The following is a 19,334-nucleotide window of genomic DNA, read 5'->3' on the forward strand; positions in this document are numbered from 1 at the left end:
ATTACCTCAAGGAAAGCTAGATCGACATCTGAAGAATTGAGGCGTTTCCTTTTGGCTTTCTACTGTAAAATCCCGCGGATCTTTTTAATGGATTCTTCGTGGTCTTGGATATTTTCATCTGTTGTGATTGAGAAACGGAAACACATGGCATAGTTATCAAAAACTATTAGCAAAAAAGTGCAAAAATATAGACAAATTACGGACAGCTGGTTAAACGTGTTTAGTTTATTCTTAAAGTTTAGGGCGCTGTACCTCATCATTTCCCCAGACTCCAGGAGTGTTTTTTTTTTTTTTTATTATGGGGGGTCTGTAAAATCTGCCACCTGCTGGCTGAAGTCTGTAACGTCATTTTTAGGATTTTTAGGCTAAATTTGTTAACAATCTGATTTAAATTAACTGTTTTCAATATAAATAATAACAAAAGCAACAAAAGCAACAATAAATGATAGCTAAATGTTAAAACATATATATGAAGAGTAACTTCAAATTTAAGCCTATCATTTGCCTCTAAAACATAAAAGCGTTTTAGAACAAACTGATTTAATAAAACAAAAATGATAGCTGATTTTAGAAAACAAAGAAAAATGGCATTTTGCATTAGGTCATAATAATAAATTGCATTAGGTCATCACGTAATCACGTACGCCACCTGGTGGAGAATAAGCGACATTACACGTAGCTGCTCCTACTGGAGAAAAACTATTTAGTTGAGTGGGTGTCATGCTTGGCATGGCAACCGGAAGGCCTAAGCATGCAAACAATAACTGATAACCTCTACAGCAGGGATCCTCAAATCTGGCCCACGAGATCCACTTTCCTGCAGAGTTTAGCTCTAACCCTAATCAAACACACCTGAGCATGCTAGTCAATATCTTCAGGATCATTAGAAAATCACAGGTAAGTAAGTTTGATCAGGGTTGGAGCTAAACTCTGCAGCGCATTGGCCCTCCAGGGCAAGATTTGAGGAACCCTGCTATAGTTTTAAAAAATGTAGTCAATAAAAAATTAGAGTTAAGGTTTAACATAAATTTTCAAACATATCAGACAAAACAAATAAAAGACAAATAAAATGACAAAAATTTGATATTTTAAAGTCATTTTAAGTCTAAAGGGGTCGTCACTGTTTTTCTTGTCACATGACAACAAAATGGCTTCCTGCATGTCAGTTATGCAACACTGACTTTTTTCACACTGATTTGCAAGAGAAATGCTTATTTTATTATTTATAATATTTTTTAAGAAATTGCTACACTGCTTATTTTCTTAATAAATAATAACTACACAATAAATGAATCCCAAATGTCAAACAATGTAAAAATGTAAACTTTTTCTCTCTTTTCCCCAACAATTTCAGTCTTTAATTTATTATTGTCCTATTATTCTTGTTTTTAACTTTCTTACTTTTTTTGTTTTATCTCTGGACACGACCCAGGCCTATATTAAGCCCTAAAAATGATCAAGACCTAAAAACATTAATCACTGAAGAATAGTCATTTTAGTCTGAATTCCATTAAGGCCCTCTGAATAACGTAAAAGATCCAGGAGAAAAGATCGTCTGATCATTGACCCATATACAGTGCACTGTATGGTTTAGCAGAGCTTTACTATAGACAAACTTAATACTAATTGCAGACTATGGCGGTTTGTATAATTAAAAGTCTACACATAAAAAGAAAAAATATAATGATTTCGGTGTGGTATATCTATATGACAAAGCGGATAAATTTAATGCATAATAAAAGACAAAAAGATGCCACAGTTCCGTTCAAACACATGCGACATTGGCGACCTGATCATACAGTAATGAGCGCTTTTACGTTTCAAATCAAAGTGCCGAAGACTGACTTTTTACGCCTGCATATAGCGAGTATTCTTCAGTTAGATATATCTCCCGTGAATCCGGGGTCAGAAGCGCACTGTGAAGATGCGTCAAATGCGCAAAATGTGCCATAAGTGTCCGCTGGACGCGCTCAGACCCATCCGTTCCACATGAGCTATAGAGCCATCGAAAAGCCTGAGAAAAATGGTAAGCTTTTCTCTTATTAAGCTCGACCATGTCCACGTCCTCAAAAGAATGGGTCTAATAAAAACGTTGCACTCGTCATCATTGTCAGAGCATTGCCAAAGTCTGAGAGAGAGGCAGGGATGAGGGCAGTGCTAGGATGAGATTCATATAGAGTCTCTCTCTCCCATTGGTTTGGGGGCTCACTCTGGACACGCAGTCAAGGGAACCTCCTGCCATATAAATAGGGCTGGTTGGTCTTTATTATTCTAGCATCACAGCAGCAGGTTCCTGCTAAGTTTGGAGTTTATACCACAACTGTATGCCTGCTTGAAGTAGTTAAACCAGGTCACTGCAGCACAAGGAGTCTGCATGTCGGTTTAGACATGCTCAGCTTTGTGGATACCCGGATTCTGTTGCTGCTTGCAGTGACTTCGTACCTAGCATCATGTCAATGTAAGTTTGAAATATGCTTTTTTTTTTTGTCTAACCAAGGATCCTAGGGCTTTATCTTTCTTCTACTGGATTTCCTCGCTTGCTTGGTTGAACCTTGCTGGGAAATTACCTCAAGGAAAGCTAGATCGACATCTGAAGAATTGAGGCGTTTCCTTTTGGCTTTCTACTGTAAAATCCCGCGGATCTTTTTAATGGATTCTTCGTGGTCTTGGATATTTTCATCTGTTGTGATTGAGAAACGGAAACACATGGCATAGTTATCAAAAACTATTAGCAAAAAAGTGCAAAAATATAGACAAATTACGGACAGCTGGTTAAACGTGTTTAGTTTATTCTTAAAGTTTAGGGCGCTGTACCTCATCATTTCCCCAGACTCCAGGAGTGTTTTTTTTTTTTTTATTATGGGGGGTCTGTAAAATCTGCCACCTGCTGGCTGAAGTCTGTAACGTCATTTTTAGGCAACATCCTGTAAATTTGTTAACAATCTGATTTAAATTAACTGTTTTCAATATAAATAATAACAAAAGCAACAATTATTACTTTAAATGATAGCTAAATGTTAAAACATATATATGAAGAGTAACTTCAAATTTAAGCCTATCATTTGCCTCTAAAACATAAAAGCGTTTTAGAACAAACTGATTTAATAAAACAAAAATGATAGCTGATTTTAGAAAACAAAGAAAAATGGCATTTTGCATTAGGTCATAATAATAAATTGCATTAGGTCATCACGTAATCACGTACGCCACCTGGTGGAGAATAAGCGACATTACACGTAGCTGCTCCTACTGGAGAAAAACTATTTAGTTGAGTGGGTGTCATGCTTGGCATGGCAACCGGAAGGCCTAAGCATGCAAACAATAACTGATAACCTCTACAGCAGGGATCCTCAAATCTGGCCCACGAGATCCACTTTCCTGCAGAGTTTAGCTCTAACCCTAATCAAACACACCTGAGCATGCTAGTCAATATCTTCAGGATCATTAGAAAATCACAGGTAAGTAAGTTTGATCAGGGTTGGAGCTAAACTCTGCAGCGCATTGGCCCTCCAGGGCAAGATTTGAGGAACCCTGCTCTACAGGGTTAGTAGTACCTGATAACCTCTACTGCCTGTGACTCACTTGCTATAATAAATCAATAAATAAATTCAGCCTAGGACAGTACTATATTATATATACTATGTGACATGATATATTTTTTTAATATATATAATCAAAAGTTTGCATATTTGTTCATCCACCTATACAAATTTTATAATTGGACTCAATAAAGTCATTCAAAGCATCAAAGGACTGTTTAGTACATTTTGTAAATTAAGTACATAAAGAAGTATATTCATTAGGATTTTGGGATAATATTTTTAGCCAGTGCACTATACTACAATTTTGTACATCCATTCTTACAGATGCTCAATCATAAAAGCAAATTTAACTGCAAGTTATTAATCTAGGCACACTTTATTGTTTTACAGCAAGACATAGATGTAAATTTAAAAAAATTCAATCCAGGCCTACTAAAATCTGGTCCTCTTATTTTGGCAACAATGCAAATAAATAAAATAAAAAACCCGAAGACAACGCCTGTGCATAATTTTTCTTTTTAACACATTAATTTTTGCATGTAAGGGTATTGTATTTAGCAGAAATATTTACATTTTTCTGTTCAGATTCTTCTGAAATGCTTAGACTGAGTGAATTGTAGTCTAGAAAAATAAATAGAAGGCTTTTTTGTAAATGTTACCGTATTTCAACATATGGAGTGTATAACTAATCGATCACCTCTTTCTCTCTCTATCTCCTTCTCTCTCTGTTTTTCTGTTTTCCTCCACCACCCCCATCTTCATCATACAGCGGTCAGTACACTTGCATGAAGTTATTTCAATAGTATTTATAGAGATATTTACCTTATCTGATCCCAAATCTCCAAATGGATGATGATATTCGGTGAGAAGTTCCTTTGGTCAATCTCAAATATAGCATTTCGGATTATCGGAATTTCTGGGGTTTTTCCTTCTTGCCTGTGACGGGAAGGAGGAAAGCACCATTGGCTCAAGCAAATGTCAGTGAAACTAGAGACCACCCTATCCTGCCTACCAGACAACCTGGGCACAATGGATCTTTTTAGATGGCCTGCTGAAGAGGTGGACTCCAAGTAACAAAATCAACATGCTGCTGAAATTCCTCCAACCTGGTGGATTTTGCACAGCAGTTCCCTCAAGTGGACATGCATAGCATAGATTATATTGGCATAAATACTGAACATTATTTGGGATTTAATCAAATTGCTCACCTGAATATCACATAAACGTATTGGTCACTAACAACAGAAGGTACTTAAAGGAACATAATGAGAAACAAAGTTCGGTCACTGGGACAGGCTCAACGTTCTGTTCTTGTGATGTAAACTAGGCCTCTGAGCTCCTTAAAGTACCTTGGTTGAATGTGGCATCACATCACTGATGCATTGCTACCTTCATTAATATCTAATTAAGTTCCAGGCATGAAGTTAATGGTAGTTACTGATACATACTGCAGTGTGCATGATTTGCAAGATTAATTTGCACGCTTGTAGTTTGAAGAATAGCAAAAAAAAATGCTGTTGATATGAGTTATTGCACATCACATGACTTAAAAATCTTAGAAAGCTGGAATAAATAAATCCTGTATTTATTTATTGACTTTTCTATGTGCAATTATAAGTTAGTTCTAATATGGTGATGCCTGTGGCATAGTATATCTAAATGTGACTTAAACCTGAAAATGCATCACAGACTTTTTGCTATTACCCAAAGCGTGCATAGAAAAAAAGCAAGTGATCTTCATATGAAGGTCTAAATAAGGAGTATTATATATATAATATATAGGTGTCTGATTATACTTTTCTGTAAATAGGGCCCAAGGGGACCAAAAGGACCCAGAGGTGAGAGGGTAAGTTTATCCCATAAGTTTTCAGCAGTATAGTTATATTTAAATAATATAGTTATTATAGTTATATTTAAAATAGACCAAAGGGTGAATTTCGGGGGATTATTATAAGGTGTTTAACTTAACCATTATCTATAATGACATATGGATAGGAAAAGGCTAGTCTGTGTATTTTTGGTATCATCAGTTTCAGTTTCACTAAATTAGCATGGTGGCTAGTTCACGTCAACATAACAGATTTGCCTCACATTTAAAAAAATTAGAACAATCACAACTAGCTTAATTTTGTTATTTGTTCTTGTTCTCCATAGGGTCCTAAAGGACCAGATGGAAAACCCGGCAGACCTGGACTTCCTGGGCCTCCCGGCCCCCCTGGCCCTCCTGGTCTTGGTGGAGTAAGTTTCCATTTCAAGCAAAAAACTTTTCCAGAGACCTAAATCTGTATATTATATAGCGATTGAGTGATTATAGATTACGAGAAGTTCTATTTGAGACTCATGATCCTCCCCATTACCCTTTGACCCAGTCATATTTAACATTTGACCTTTAACCTTTGCCCTGAACCTTGGCCTCAAAATGGCTTCCAAAAGTGTGAGCTATATTTATTTTCAATACAAGGCTAGAAACAGTGTCATAATTTAAGTTTGAAAGAAGAAACATTTAGAGAATGTTTTGTGTCAATAAAATGCTAAAATAACTAAAGCTTTCCATTTCTTTCTGAATGTTTTTAATGATATTGGAATATTAAGTTCAGTATTTTAATATTAAAATATTGTATTATTGAAATAGAATAACCCATTATTATTGTTCAATGTGCTGTTTATTTATTCGCTTGCTTGCTTGACAAATATTTTGCTTAATTTCTTCTGTAGAACTTTGCTGCTCAGTATGATAGCGCTAAAGGATCTGACCCTGGCCCTGGACCTATGGTGAGTTCATGTGATTTCATATCAGCTTCTTTTCTGTTCAGTTTCATTTCAGTTGATGTGAATCCTCTCTGCTATTAAATATATTAATATTAAAGTTAAATATAATAACTTGAAAAGTTTAATACTGAAGTATGACGCCATCCAAAACTGAGAATTTTTCTTGCAAAAATGTAATGTTGCAATGTCCTGCAAATGAAATAATGGACCTTTTATTTTATTTGATCATAATATCTAAACTATTGCTGATCAGATTGAGTCCTCAGGCCACTAATTTCCTAATTTACTTTCACCTTTTCAGGGTTTGATGGGACCTAGAGGCCCATCTGGACCTCCTGGTGCCCCTGTGAGTATTTCATTTTGTTTAACTAGATTACAAATTGACTGAAGTATTGATACCTTTTTAGTAACATTTGTAAATAAAAATGTTTAAAATTAGTGATTTAGAGTAAATTATTAGTTTGATAATCAATCATTTAATTAAGTATTGTTTTGAGAGTTTATGGCTCTAAAAAAATTTATGTAACATTTATTCCTTTTTCCGTGAATATATAGGGACCTCAAGGATTCCAAGGACATGCTGGTGAGCCTGGAGAGCCCGGACAGGCTGTAAGTACTCATGGTCAACACTGTTTCACACAGTTTAAATTTTTTTTCTTTAATGCTGATTTCTCCCTCTATCATCTCATTACAGGGAGCTGTTGGTTCTCGTGGCCCTCCTGGACCTCCTGGCAAAAATGGTGACGATGTGAGTGCTATAATACCATATACTAAAACGGAACTAATAACTTGACCACGCATCGCCTTATTTATACATGCTGTATCTTGACATCCTCTTTTATATTCTTCTCAAAGGGTAACAATGGCAGACCTGGAAAACCTGGAGACAGAGGAACCCCTGGAGCACAGGTAAGGGCATTAAAATGCACTTTTTTGTTTAAATCATGCATTGTTTGTATCTACTTTAGTAATATTTCTTACAAGGAACTTCGTCTTTTCTCTTTCTTCTAAAGGGCGCCCGTGGTTTCCCCGGAACTCCTGGACTTCCTGGCATGAAGGGACACAGAGTAAGTGCTTAGTATTGAGGACTGATGAGAAGACATTGATAGCTTTTCAATTCCAAATTCCAAAAACCAACATTTCTCTGAGAAGATACGACTTAACATGTTGTTTCAATTGCTTACAGAGACAAGCAAGTTTTTACGCAATCTCCTAAGTAACCATGATCTTAATTTCGTGTTTCTCAGGGTTACACCGGTCTTGACGGACGCAAAGGAGAGCCTGGTGCCGCTGGTCTTAAGGTAATAATCAAAGGTTTAACATCCTAAAACATCTCAGACTTGATGAAGAAATGCACCTGCCACTTTAAAAATACATACAACAATTCAGTTTAGTAGAATCAAAGTGCAATTTAAAAGACCAGCTTTCACGTATGCATGAAAGAAACTGCACTTGCTGATGCTTTACATTAAAAAAAGGTTTTTTTAAGTTCTGACTTGAGAAGCTGCATTATGTGTATGAAAGGTGCTATACAAATAAAACATATTATTATTAGTATTATTACTGATATTATTACTCATACTGTAAGGCACTCTTACAACATTTTCTAGTCCATAAAATCAATAACTTCAAATATATTTTAATAATGTTGTCTCTTTTTTTAACAGGGTGAGAATGGTGCTGCTGGATCAAATGGAACCCCTGGACAGAGAGTAAGTCAAACATTATTATTTATGGAAATATTTAATGTATATCCCAATTCTGCCTGCAGCACAAATTATTGTATTCATTTAAATGGCCTTAAAACCATACCTACTTCAACTCTTCATCTTCAGTTCATATCTCATTCCTCTTGTTGCACAGGGTGGTCGTGGTCTTCCTGGTGAGAGAGGTCGTGTTGGCCCTTCTGGCCCAGCTGGTGCTCGTGGTGCTGATGGCAACACTGGTCCTGCTGGCCCTGCTGTGAGTGGACTGGCTGTCCTTTGACCTCTTTTTCACCTAAAAAGTGCCTTATGGCGTAGTCTTAAAGAAGGCTTGTAGACATAACACATTTTCTCTCCCCTCAGGGTCCTTTGGGAGCAGCTGGTCCTCCCGGTTTCCCAGGTGCCCCTGGACCTAAGGTATGAGTGACAGCTGGTGAAATCAAAACTGAATAAATTCGATCTAAATGTGACGTCTGCCTGGCACCTCTGCATTAAATAATGTGCCAGAAGATTAATAGACATGCTAATACAAGCTAATACTGCCAATTCATATAATTTGATTAGATCGCATGCTCTACACATATAATACCTTTCCTTAATTCATCATTCTGCAACCTTCCCTCTTTTGCCATCTGTAATATACAATGTCTATAATATTTGACAGGGAGAAATTGGACCCGCTGGTCCCACTGGTCCATCTGGACCTCAGGGACAAAGAGGAGAGCCAGGCACGAACGGTGCTGTGGGCCCAGCTGGACCCCCTGTAAGTGCATCTTAGATATTTGCAGATAAATTCATCTGATGTTCATGAAGAAGAAAAATAATAATCTATCTTTGTACTTTTACAGGGTAACCCTGGTGCTAACGGTATCAATGGTGCTAAGGGAGCAGCTGTGAGTTTCCACACTATCCATATACTACTTAACTGAACTGAATTAATGTACTACTCATTTTAAAGTACAATTGCAACTGAATTTTGGGAAATAATTGCCTAATAGTTGTGAAACAAATCATAATATTTACTTGTCATTTTCATGAGTTTTATAATATTTATTTTTATGATTTTTTTAAATATAATATATATTTATCCTTTTTGTATATTTATAATTACATTTATTTTTATTTTTTTATTATACAGTATATTTTTAAACAGCAGTGATTATAGAATGCAATCACAAATCAAGTTTAAAGTGTCAGAACTCATTAGAAAACAGATCACTTTACATTTACTCTATCATCTTAACTGACTCACTGAAAGCAGCATGATTTATCTTAAAGTAACACTTCTATAAATTAAACCTTTGTGTGAAAGTGTTAGTTCTTTTTTTTTTATGTATCTTTTGGTGTATTCCACAGGGCACCCCTGGAGTTGCTGGTGCCCCTGGTTTCCCTGGCCCTAGAGGAGGCCCTGGCCCCCAGGGACCTTCTGGAGCCTCTGGTCCAAGAGGTCTTGCTGTGAGTACCATCTGATTAATCTGGACTGCTGCATTTACAATATATATTAGTGATGCACCAAAATGTTAACTGCCATTTTTTGGATTTTGGCTGAAAGAAAAAATAGACTGGAAGGTTTTATAGAAACCGTTACTTTTAACAGATTCATTATCAGAAATTTTGACATCATAAAAACAGCTTTGAGTGAAATAATCCAGGTTTAATTAGATGTCATTTAAACTCTGGCTGGAAAAGAGGTCACGTTTTCCATTGATGACACACCACACCTAGACAGAGAGCGCAGTTGCACAGCAATCATGATATGGAAGTATTTTTCAGCCAACTTAATACTACATAGATCAATAGTAACATAATTACATAGGTTTTTAGGTGTATACAGTCATTTTATTTAAACAATATTTAAGGCATAGTTTGAGCCTAGATGTTATTCAGAAGTAAAACCAACTGAGGGTGGAACATGCTTTAATCATTTATTATATAGTAAAGGAAGTACGTAAGTTATGCTATTAAATTATTCTAAGCAAAGCTTTATTTAATATTTTATGTTTCTGTTTTATTTTTCATTTTGGTGCATGGCTCTCTTTTGGTGCCTATTGTTTTTATTCACATTTTTAGTAGTAAATTTCAGATTTGTACATCTCATAAGTGGAACATAAAAATGGTCTAACCTTTGAACTGTTTCAATGCTCAGGGTGACCCTGGACCCGTTGGAGTGAAGGGAGATGCTGGTGTCAAGGGTGAGCCTGTGAGTATACACACTGTCAGCCATCTCAACCTTTATAAAGCATATAATCTGTGCTATAGCTGAATGCTCTTCTTCACTTCCTTCTTTGCCTGTTTACTGTACAGGGTAGTTCTGGTCCTCAGGGACCCCCTGGTCCTTCTGGTGAAGAGGGCAAGAGAGGCTCAACTGGTGAGCAGGGAGCTACTGGAGCCATTGGAATGCGTGGACCTAGAGTAAGTTTGATCTTATCATCTTAGTAATAAGCTATTAATATTAATATGCTAAGGGGCATCTCAATTTTAATTATAAGTGTCAGAGAGAGAATGGAAAACTTGACTAACATTATAAGAGTACTACAAGGACATAAATTAAACAATAAAAATGTATGATCACCACTTTTAGTTGGTTAGTGGGCCAAGGATTTGAAAGAAAACGTACACGATGTACAGAACAACAGTACAGAATATACAAAACTTAAAAATCCAGTGGAATGTGTAGAGATCTTCCTGTAAGAATTATGCTAAATATTTATAAAGCTTGACACAATGGTTAATTTTTAGCATAAAATATACTCATATGTTGTTATGTTTTTTTATTATTTATTTTTGCTAATCTATGTATATTCATGTTTCTTGCAGGGAGCCGCCGGTACTCGTGGTCTGCCTGGTCTGTCTGGAAGATCCGGCCCAATGGTAAGATTAAAGTGATATTAGAAGACCTATTCTGTATTGAATCAAGCTATGGAGTGTGTAAAGAATGTCACAGCAGTTTAGCTGCTTTGGATAAAAGCATAGATTGCTATAAAAATATGTGTATGTATACAGTATATGATAGTTTTCCTGCCAAGCTCTTAAAATGCATGCCGTTATACTTTTTTCTGATGCTTTATTTAAGACACTGATCGATGAATATTGTCCCTCAGGGCATGCCTGGTCTCCGTGGTGCTACTGGTACACCTGGAGCTCGTGGACCTCCTGGAGATGCTGGCCGTGCTGGTGAGCCTGGTCTTGTTGGAGCCAGAGTGAGTATTAGCCTCCCACTACTTTATATCTGTCCAGTCCATTATGACAGGGAAAATCTGTCAATCACAAAGCAAGAAACACATGAAATAACATTTCTCTATTTTACAAGTACACATTAAGATCAAGCATTCTCAGTATGTGACCATATGAACAAGACCACTTTATATCTTTTCAGGGTCTCCCTGGTAGCCCTGGCAGTTCTGGACCCCCTGGAAAGGAAGGACCTGTTGTGAGTACAATCACAGTTTATATTTGTATTATGCACATAGTTTAAGTTACCAATAGTCATTTGTGAAAATATGCAATAAAACTTTTTTTATAACAATAGTAATGACAAAAAATATTACTAATATCACTTTATGTGGCATTTTCTAGGGTACCGCTGGTCAAGATGGCCGCAGCGGACCCCCTGGCCCAACTGGACCCAGAGGGCAGCCCGGTAATATTGGATTCCCTGGTCCTAAGGGACCTTCTGTAAGTATTGATTTTATTTTGTGCATTTCATCTTTATTAAGAGATTCAAATATAACATATCAACGAGCTTATCAATGAACCTCCTTGCAGGGCGAGGCTGGCAAGCCTGGTGAGAAGGGACCTGCTGGCCCCACTGGACTGAGAGTACGTATTTCAGAGAGAAATAAATCTGTTATAAACATTCTTCAGTATCCAGTATCCAAGGAGTGAGTTATTAGTTATTGAGCTAGTCTGATTCAGTTCCTCATTTCACTTAGGGTATCCCTGGTCCTGATGGTAACAACGGCCCTGCTGGTCCCGTCGGACTTGTTGTAAGTAGGCTATCTGATATTTTCTGAAAAGACTATCGATGTGGATTAGTACACGACCTTTCACTGTTTCTCAATGGTAATGGATTTTTGTCTTCTCATTTAGGGTGCCTCAGGTGAGAAGGGAGAGCAGGGACCAGCTGGTGCTCCTGGTTTCCAGGTCAGTGTCACGTCATACCTGTTGATACTTTTACAAGCCTTCTTTCAAGATTATGCAATCTTCGTTCAAGTTTAAACTATGAAGTTAAATATAAGAAGTGTTTCCCAACCTTGTCTTATGTACACCCACAACCCCATAAGTACGCCTCAAGTACCAAATGTGGCCAGAAACGTTTTCCTTTAATCAATACAGTGGGTGAAAAGTGAGCTTATCAAGTAGCTCAAGCGTATTTGCCTTTTAAAATTTTTTACAGTTCGGGGGCGGTTGTATTGTTGTGAAGAAATCCAGACAAAATTGCAAAATCAATGTAGTACTCCCTAGGTGGACCTAGGGAGATTGGGAATTTGCAATAGTCTTGTATGCATTCTACATGTTTATGTAGTGTTTGAATCTTATAAGCTTGTGTCTTCTGCTCAACCTTAACAGGGTCTTCCTGGCCCCGCTGGACCTGTCGGTGAGGCTGGCAAGCCCGGAGATAGAGTAAGTATTCATGGCTCAGATGCTATGCAGCTAATGCAGTTTTTGGTTCACTTGCATAATACTGGATGCCTAGTGTCATGCAAATCATTACAAATATTTTATATCTCTCAACAGGGTATCCCTGGAGATCAAGGTGTGTCAGGACCTGCTGGTGTGAAGGTGACTTACCTTTCCCTAATAGCTTGTTCTGTGTTTATTCTCACATGAGTATGAGTATGTGCATGAGAAGAAATCAGCCTATCTTATGGTTCTTCTACCCTTTTACCACTGTTTAGGGAGAGCGTGGTAACCCTGGACCCGCTGGTGCTGCTGGCGCTCAGGGACCCATTGGTGCCCGTGGCCCTGCCGGTACTCCTGGCCCTGATGGAAACAAGGTATGTACACATGTCACCACACATGTCATCTAGACAGATCTTTTTATGAGTATAACTGACAAACTGATTTTTATGAGTGTAACTGACAAAATCTGTATTCTTCAGGGAGAGCCTGGTGCAGTTGGAGCTGCTGGTGCCCCTGGACACCAGGGAGCTGCTGGTATGCCTGGTGAGCGTGGTGGCGCTGGAACTCCTGGACCTAAAGGAGAGAAGGTATGTTTTGGAGCAATGCTCATGGCACTCTATAGTGAATATGTTGCCAAATCTGTATGTCTCCTACAGCTGACTAAAACATTACTCTTATACACAGGGTGAGCTTGGATACAGAGGACTGGAGGGCAATGCTGGAAGAGATGGTGCCCGTGTAAGTATACCAAGTACCTTTATCTCATTTAATACAAAATTACACATATGTTCGGTGGCCATGATTGTATGGTACTTTGTCCTCAATTTACAGGGTGCTCCTGGACCCAGTGGACCCCCTGGACCCGCTGGTGCTAATGGTGACAAGGTAAAGAGCGTTCTCTCAGCTGTTATGTCAGATCAATGCAAAGAATTGTTGCTATCACCGTAAATCATTGAAACTGAACATTTACACCAGTCCTCATGGATTTTCTTTTTATTTCTTATGAATCTTGCATGATGAATCACACATCATTATCATAATGTCAAAAGTAACATCATAAAAATTAAGAGGATTTGAAATGACAGAACGAGATCACATTAAAATTCATTTAATGGCACACCACTGATTGTATAAAGATTCTTACCTTTTCAAGGGGCAAGTAATTTGCCTTCTTGACCCATTGCTTCAAGAAGAAACTGATAACTGTCAGAATCACTGCTGCCCTCTACTGGGAAGTTCAAACAATATTCAGTTTTTCAAAAACATTAAAGGTAGGGTAAGCGATTTCTGGTAGTCAATGTTGATATTTGAAATCACCAAAACAAACACGCCCCTACCCCAAAAGGGTCTTGCCCCTATTTTGATAGCTCCACCCCACATATACGTACGCAACCCAGGCAACGATTAGTTCTGTGAAACAAAGCAAAACCAATGTTACACCGTGTCTACATCGGACGTGAGCGGCGCGGCGCAACAAATCCCCGACAGAAAACTGCTGCCGGGTTCTATTTATGACGTGCTGACACAAATTTCAAATGGTTTTCAACGTTCGTTTGATCGCATCCAGTGTAGGCAGACTTTAGCTGTTGTAGACACGGTGTTACTCACCTATTGAGAAGAAACAAAGCAACCTCGGCGTCCGATCGCAGGCCTCCGCTCCTTGAGTTCTCTCCAGCGCTGGAAAGCTGATCCGATATTTACACGGGTCCTACTTCTTGCCTTATCATTCCGCAGACGTTTTCCTCTTTTATTTTTTATCCGCCATCTCTATCTTTCTGTCGCTCGGCTCGGCTAATGTCCGTCCCATGCACTGAAAGCTCTCTCCTCCACATCACGAGTAGACACGCCCCTTATTGCTGATTGGCTACAAGTTTGTTTTGCTATTCGGCCTGAATCAGTTTTCTAAAGTGTTTTTGAAAAATTACATACCTTACCTTTAAGGCCAAGTTAAAGCTGACATGATTTGATTTATTTTACATATTTTTATTATTTTACTTGATTATCATCTACAGTCAATATTTTACAAAGGTGAAGGACAGTGTGTGATAAGATGATAAACAGTCAGTGTGTGATTAGATGATTGTTGTTTAGATGATAAACAACAATAAAACATTGCTACATTCATTTAAATGTGGTTTAAATCAGACTTTTAATCCTTCTGTGACAAATCTGTTCTATGACACTTTCATATGAGGACACAAATGACTTTGAACAGTGAAAACAAATGAAATGGTAATGCGTTGATTTAAAACTGGATGTTCATCTAATTTTTATGACAACATATATTAAATGTGAAATACTATGAAATTTCTTCAGCATGCTAAGGTAAGGTGTTTAGGGAATGTCATATAAGGAAAGGTGTTTAAGTGAGCCACATTTAACTTATCTGAATGGCCTCACAAAAAGGAGTGGAGTGGGGGACTATGGCATGCAGCGTGAATTTATCCGAACTGTTCTGAGGGATCTCCAAAATGATTTACAGGTGCTTCCTTGACACTTTGTGCAGCCAAAAAGAAAGTGATAGCCTAAAAATAATTAACTTGGAAGACTGGCAAAAGTACTTACTTCAAGTAGCTGTGATCAAACCTAACTCTGTGCTCTCTTGCAGGGTGAGACTGGCTCTTTCGGTCCTCCTGGACCTGCTGGTCCTCGTGGTACTCCTGTGAGTATTATGATCAGTTCTTTACTACAAACTAATACAATGATTATTTCATTATTTATTATTGTCCAATATTAAGTAATTTAAAAAAAGAACTGTGCATAAACTATAATTCACTTCAGAATCAAGCATTCATGCTTAAATCTTGACATGTATTTTAGGGAGAACGTGGTGAGTCTGGCCCTGCTGGACCTTCCGGATTTGCTGGACCCCCTGTAAGTCCATGTGAATTCTCCTGAAGTCTGCTACTAAAGAACGTTTCTTTGTGATTCATACATTCAATTTTAGACTTCCAGATCGGTTGTTTTAAAAACTTTGAACACACATGCACTAAAAACTGACAAGGACACAATGTGTCTTGTAGGGTGCTGATGGCCAGACTGGACAAAGAGGTGAGAAAGGACCTGCTGGTGGAAAGGGTGATGTTGGACCCCCGGGCCCTGCTGGTCCTGCTGGCAATACTGGACCCCTCGTAAGTTTGAGACTACATTTAATATAGCCCATTTACTGGTGAAGAAACATGTCTAAATGAGAATTTACTTAAGTATAATTGTAAAAATCTGAAAAGTGTTGTAGTATTGACAAGGACGTCTATATAACACATCCAATGTATCTTTTTTATGATTTTGAACTTTTTTTTGTTTTGTGCATCTTTAGGGTGCTGCTGGTCCTGCTGGCCCACCTGGTGCCCGTGGTGACAGCGGTCCCTCTGTAATTATGCTTTTCTGGATTTATATATTCATTTATTTTGCTTGTTTTGTTGTGCAACATTTCCTACATGTGACCCATGAATTTCTGGCTTTATCCTAGGGTCTGAATGGCTTCCCTGGAGCTGCTGGCAGAGTTGGACCTCCTGGTCCTGCTGTGAGTAATATCAGATCATTTCATCCGGACCTAATGCTTCATGCTAGCTCTTGCTACCACTTGCTTCATTTCAGGATATATCTTTATGGTCTCACATGTAATCTGATTTTCTTCCCAAATATTAGGGTATTGTTGGACCTCCTGGTCTCACTGGTGCTCCTGGAAAGGATGGCCCACGTGGTGCTCGTGGTGATGTTGGCCCTGCTGGTCCCCCAGGAGAGAATGGACTTATTGGACCACCTGGTCTGGCTGGCGAGAAGGGATCCCCTGGAGAGGCTGGCGTACCTGTACGTATGAGCTGAACAAGCCAGACCATGTTAACTGCAGAGTATTACCTAGTATATATTACGTCTCATGATAAACTTTTTTCTTTTTTAAAATCAGGGAGCACCTGGACCTGCTGGGCCTCAGGGTCAGCTGGGATCTCTGGGATTCAATGGTCTTCCTGGCTCCAGAGGTGACCGTGGTCTTCCTGGTGGCCCTGGTGCTGTTGTAAGTGCACTGACCTCCTGATTGTGTCCAAACTGGTCAAAACTAACTTGCTACAAGGTAAATCTTAATCAGGTTTTTTTGTGTGTTCTTTAGGGTGAGCCTGGAAGAGTTGGCCCTGCCGGTGCCCCTGGTCCCCGTGGTCCCACTGGCAACAATGGCATGCCTGGTATGACTGGTCCTCAGGGTGAGGCTGGACGTGAGGTGAGTATCAATTCTATTTCACTGTAAGACTCACAACTTGTAAGGGTTTTTTCATACAATATTCACATATGCCTCTGTGTTGTTTTGTAGGGAAGCCCTGGTAATGATGGACCTCCTGGCCGTCCCGGTGCTGCTGGCCTTAAGGTACACAGCCCTGATATGACTTCTGACTTTCCATTTCTTCATATTTAACCATAACTAGCTTTATCCTAAGACTGTAGTCTTGTAATAAATCCTAAAGTTTTAATTACCAGACCAGATTGTGTTACATAAGTGAAAGAAGTATTTGAACTGGACTATTGTAACTACCAGGGTGACCGTGGTGAGCCTGGTTCCCCTGGAACCGCTGGACCTGTTGGCGCTCCTGGACCCAATGGACCATCAGGCGCTGTTGGCAGACCCGGAAACCGTGGTGAATCTGTATGTCACTGAAGCTACAGCATTTACTAAATAATGCATAGAAATTAAAGAGACTACCATACATGTAATCAATCCATTCTCTCATTTACACCTCCTTTAGGGACCTTCTGGATCTGCTGGCCCTGCTGGAGCTGTTGGAGCAAGAGGTGCACCTGTAAGTGTGTCCAACATTGTCTTTCTCATTGCATTTTCTTTTATGGATATTTCTTACTTTTTAAATTCTTCCTTTGTCTCTCTTTGATTAACAGGGCCCTGCTGGACCTCGTGGTGAGAAAGGTGTTGCTGGAGACAAAGGAGAAAGGGGCATGAAGGGACTTCGTGGACATCCTGGCTTGCAGGGAATGCCCGGACCCAACGTAAGTGGGGTTGAACAGTTTGTTTAGTTCTCATACAGATTAGTAAAATGATTCAGCATAAAAGACTGCAGGACAAGAACAAATGACACTGTCTTACAGGGTCCTTCTGGTGACAGCGGCCCTGCTGGTATTGCTGGTCCTGCTGGTCCAAGAGTAAGTAACTTTCTCATTCTTAAAGAGCAGGTCATATGGTATTTTAAAGTGTCCTAATATTGTGTTGGAGTCCCCTACAACAGGTTTAAATGCATCGAAGGTCAGAAAACATTGTAATTTTCTCAGAATATGCATTTAATATTAGAGTCATTTGCCAATGATTTCGAAACGATTCGTTCCAAGTTCGGAGCAAACCCCTCCCTTCCATAAGCCTACTCTGCTCTGATTGGTCAGCTGGCTAAGCCTGTTGTGATTGGCACAGAGAGGAGTCCTTGAGCAAGTTAGCAAGCGCTACCATTGACAAAGCACCTTTACATAAAACAATAATATAGTGCTCCAATCCGTTCTTAAAATAATGACATAAAATACAAAAACACTTATGCAAGCGAATCGTGCCCACAGCTAAAGTTTAGCTGCTAAACTGTGAGCACTTAAAACAATAATGGTGGATACGTTAGCCGAGTGCTAACGTGACTAACTGATGAAACAATACAGTTTGTAAACCAAAATATGTCTACTGTAATGTTTGAAGAACGACAGACAAAAGACGCTCTGTCTTAACTTTTAATCAGAACGCAGAACAGCTGCATCACAGGCGCAGCAGCCTAACTAACTCGCTCGTATCTTCCGCATTAACTCTATAACTGCCGGTGCAGCAAAATAAACAGCAATTTCACAATGATTATAAAGTTTGTGTGCTACACTACATTCTTTATTATTAAAGGAAGTAATTAGAACAATGTCAGTCTACATTAATCGACACATTCTTAAGAAATAGTGGGTTCACAGCGAATTATAAGAACTACTTCAGTAATATCGTGCTTAACCTAAAGCTGCACTAGGTGTACATCACATATTAGCACAAAAACTTGATATTTTGAGCACTCAACTGAAAATGTACACATAACGTATCAATCACAGGTTGTGGTTCGGAGAGCTTGTTCGTCCAAATAAAGAAGATTAGAAGCCGACAAAGATAAAAGCCAAGATTAGAGAAGCAGTCCTTGGTAAAATGACATGTCTGTGTGCTATACTACATTCTTTATTATTAAACGAAGTAATTACAACAACATCAGTCTACATTAATCAACACATTCCTAGGAAATAGTGGGTTCACAGCGAATTATCAGAACTACTTCAGTAAGACAGTAATATCGTGCTTTACCTGGAAACCTAAAGCTGCCCTAGGTATACATCACATATTAGCACAAAAACTTTTTGACAAAAAACTTTTGAGCACTCAATTGAAAATGTACACATAACGTATCAATCGTGCTTACAGGTTGTGGTTCGGAGAGCTAGTTAGTCTAAATTAAGATTAGAAGCAAACAAAGATAAAAGCCAAGATTAGAAAAGCAGTCCTTGGTAAAATGACATGCACACAACAAAAAGTTCGAATATTTCTGTGGTATCCTTGAACACAGCATCTTCTCAACATGATGTAAACTAGGGTGACCATACGTGCCATTTTTACAGGACGCGTTCTGGCCAGGATTTCTATATTGCCTAAAATATCTAGGTTTTGGCTTTGTTTGCGTGTGCAGACCGATCG

General features: G+C 38.6%; 1 protein-coding gene across 1 annotated transcript in view; it reads left to right on the plus strand.

Annotated features, from left to right (window-relative positions):
• The first annotated feature begins 2,205 nt into the window (after positions 1–2,205).
• LOC107667770 (collagen alpha-2(I) chain-like) overlaps positions 2,206–19,334 on the plus strand; it is a 19,511-nt gene continuing 2,382 nt past the window's right edge. The window contains exons 1-45 of the mRNA XM_016459494.1: positions 2,206–2,458; positions 4,312–4,313; positions 5,353–5,388; positions 5,697–5,780; positions 6,258–6,314; positions 6,613–6,657; positions 6,867–6,920; positions 7,006–7,059; positions 7,167–7,220; positions 7,325–7,378; positions 7,559–7,612; positions 7,979–8,023; positions 8,175–8,273; positions 8,378–8,431; positions 8,679–8,777; positions 8,863–8,907; positions 9,371–9,469; positions 10,161–10,214; positions 10,319–10,426; positions 10,832–10,885; positions 11,116–11,214; positions 11,391–11,444; positions 11,591–11,689; positions 11,780–11,833; positions 11,947–12,000; positions 12,104–12,157; positions 12,584–12,637; positions 12,752–12,796; positions 12,913–13,011; positions 13,117–13,224; positions 13,322–13,375; positions 13,469–13,522; positions 15,246–15,299; positions 15,458–15,511; positions 15,661–15,768; positions 15,954–16,007; positions 16,107–16,160; positions 16,286–16,447; positions 16,545–16,652; positions 16,746–16,853; positions 16,944–16,997; positions 17,166–17,273; positions 17,374–17,427; positions 17,522–17,629; positions 17,729–17,782. Of these exons, the coding sequence (XP_016314980.1) occupies positions 2,389–2,458; positions 4,312–4,313; positions 5,353–5,388; positions 5,697–5,780; positions 6,258–6,314; positions 6,613–6,657; positions 6,867–6,920; positions 7,006–7,059; positions 7,167–7,220; positions 7,325–7,378; positions 7,559–7,612; positions 7,979–8,023; positions 8,175–8,273; positions 8,378–8,431; positions 8,679–8,777; positions 8,863–8,907; positions 9,371–9,469; positions 10,161–10,214; positions 10,319–10,426; positions 10,832–10,885; positions 11,116–11,214; positions 11,391–11,444; positions 11,591–11,689; positions 11,780–11,833; positions 11,947–12,000; positions 12,104–12,157; positions 12,584–12,637; positions 12,752–12,796; positions 12,913–13,011; positions 13,117–13,224; positions 13,322–13,375; positions 13,469–13,522; positions 15,246–15,299; positions 15,458–15,511; positions 15,661–15,768; positions 15,954–16,007; positions 16,107–16,160; positions 16,286–16,447; positions 16,545–16,652; positions 16,746–16,853; positions 16,944–16,997; positions 17,166–17,273; positions 17,374–17,427; positions 17,522–17,629; positions 17,729–17,782 (3,129 nt within the window). The 5' untranslated portion in view covers positions 2,206–2,388. The remainder of the gene's footprint in view (positions 2,459–4,311; positions 4,314–5,352; positions 5,389–5,696; positions 5,781–6,257; positions 6,315–6,612; positions 6,658–6,866; positions 6,921–7,005; positions 7,060–7,166; positions 7,221–7,324; positions 7,379–7,558; positions 7,613–7,978; positions 8,024–8,174; positions 8,274–8,377; positions 8,432–8,678; positions 8,778–8,862; positions 8,908–9,370; positions 9,470–10,160; positions 10,215–10,318; positions 10,427–10,831; positions 10,886–11,115; positions 11,215–11,390; positions 11,445–11,590; positions 11,690–11,779; positions 11,834–11,946; positions 12,001–12,103; positions 12,158–12,583; positions 12,638–12,751; positions 12,797–12,912; positions 13,012–13,116; positions 13,225–13,321; positions 13,376–13,468; positions 13,523–15,245; positions 15,300–15,457; positions 15,512–15,660; positions 15,769–15,953; positions 16,008–16,106; positions 16,161–16,285; positions 16,448–16,544; positions 16,653–16,745; positions 16,854–16,943; positions 16,998–17,165; positions 17,274–17,373; positions 17,428–17,521; positions 17,630–17,728; positions 17,783–19,334) is intronic.

The sequence above is a fragment of the Sinocyclocheilus anshuiensis genome, unplaced genomic scaffold (genome assembly GCF_001515605.1).
Source record: "Sinocyclocheilus anshuiensis isolate Anshui unplaced genomic scaffold, SAMN03320099.WGS_v1.1 scaffold2109, whole genome shotgun sequence".
Classification (NCBI taxonomy): Eukaryota; Metazoa; Chordata; class Actinopteri; order Cypriniformes; family Cyprinidae; genus Sinocyclocheilus; species Sinocyclocheilus anshuiensis.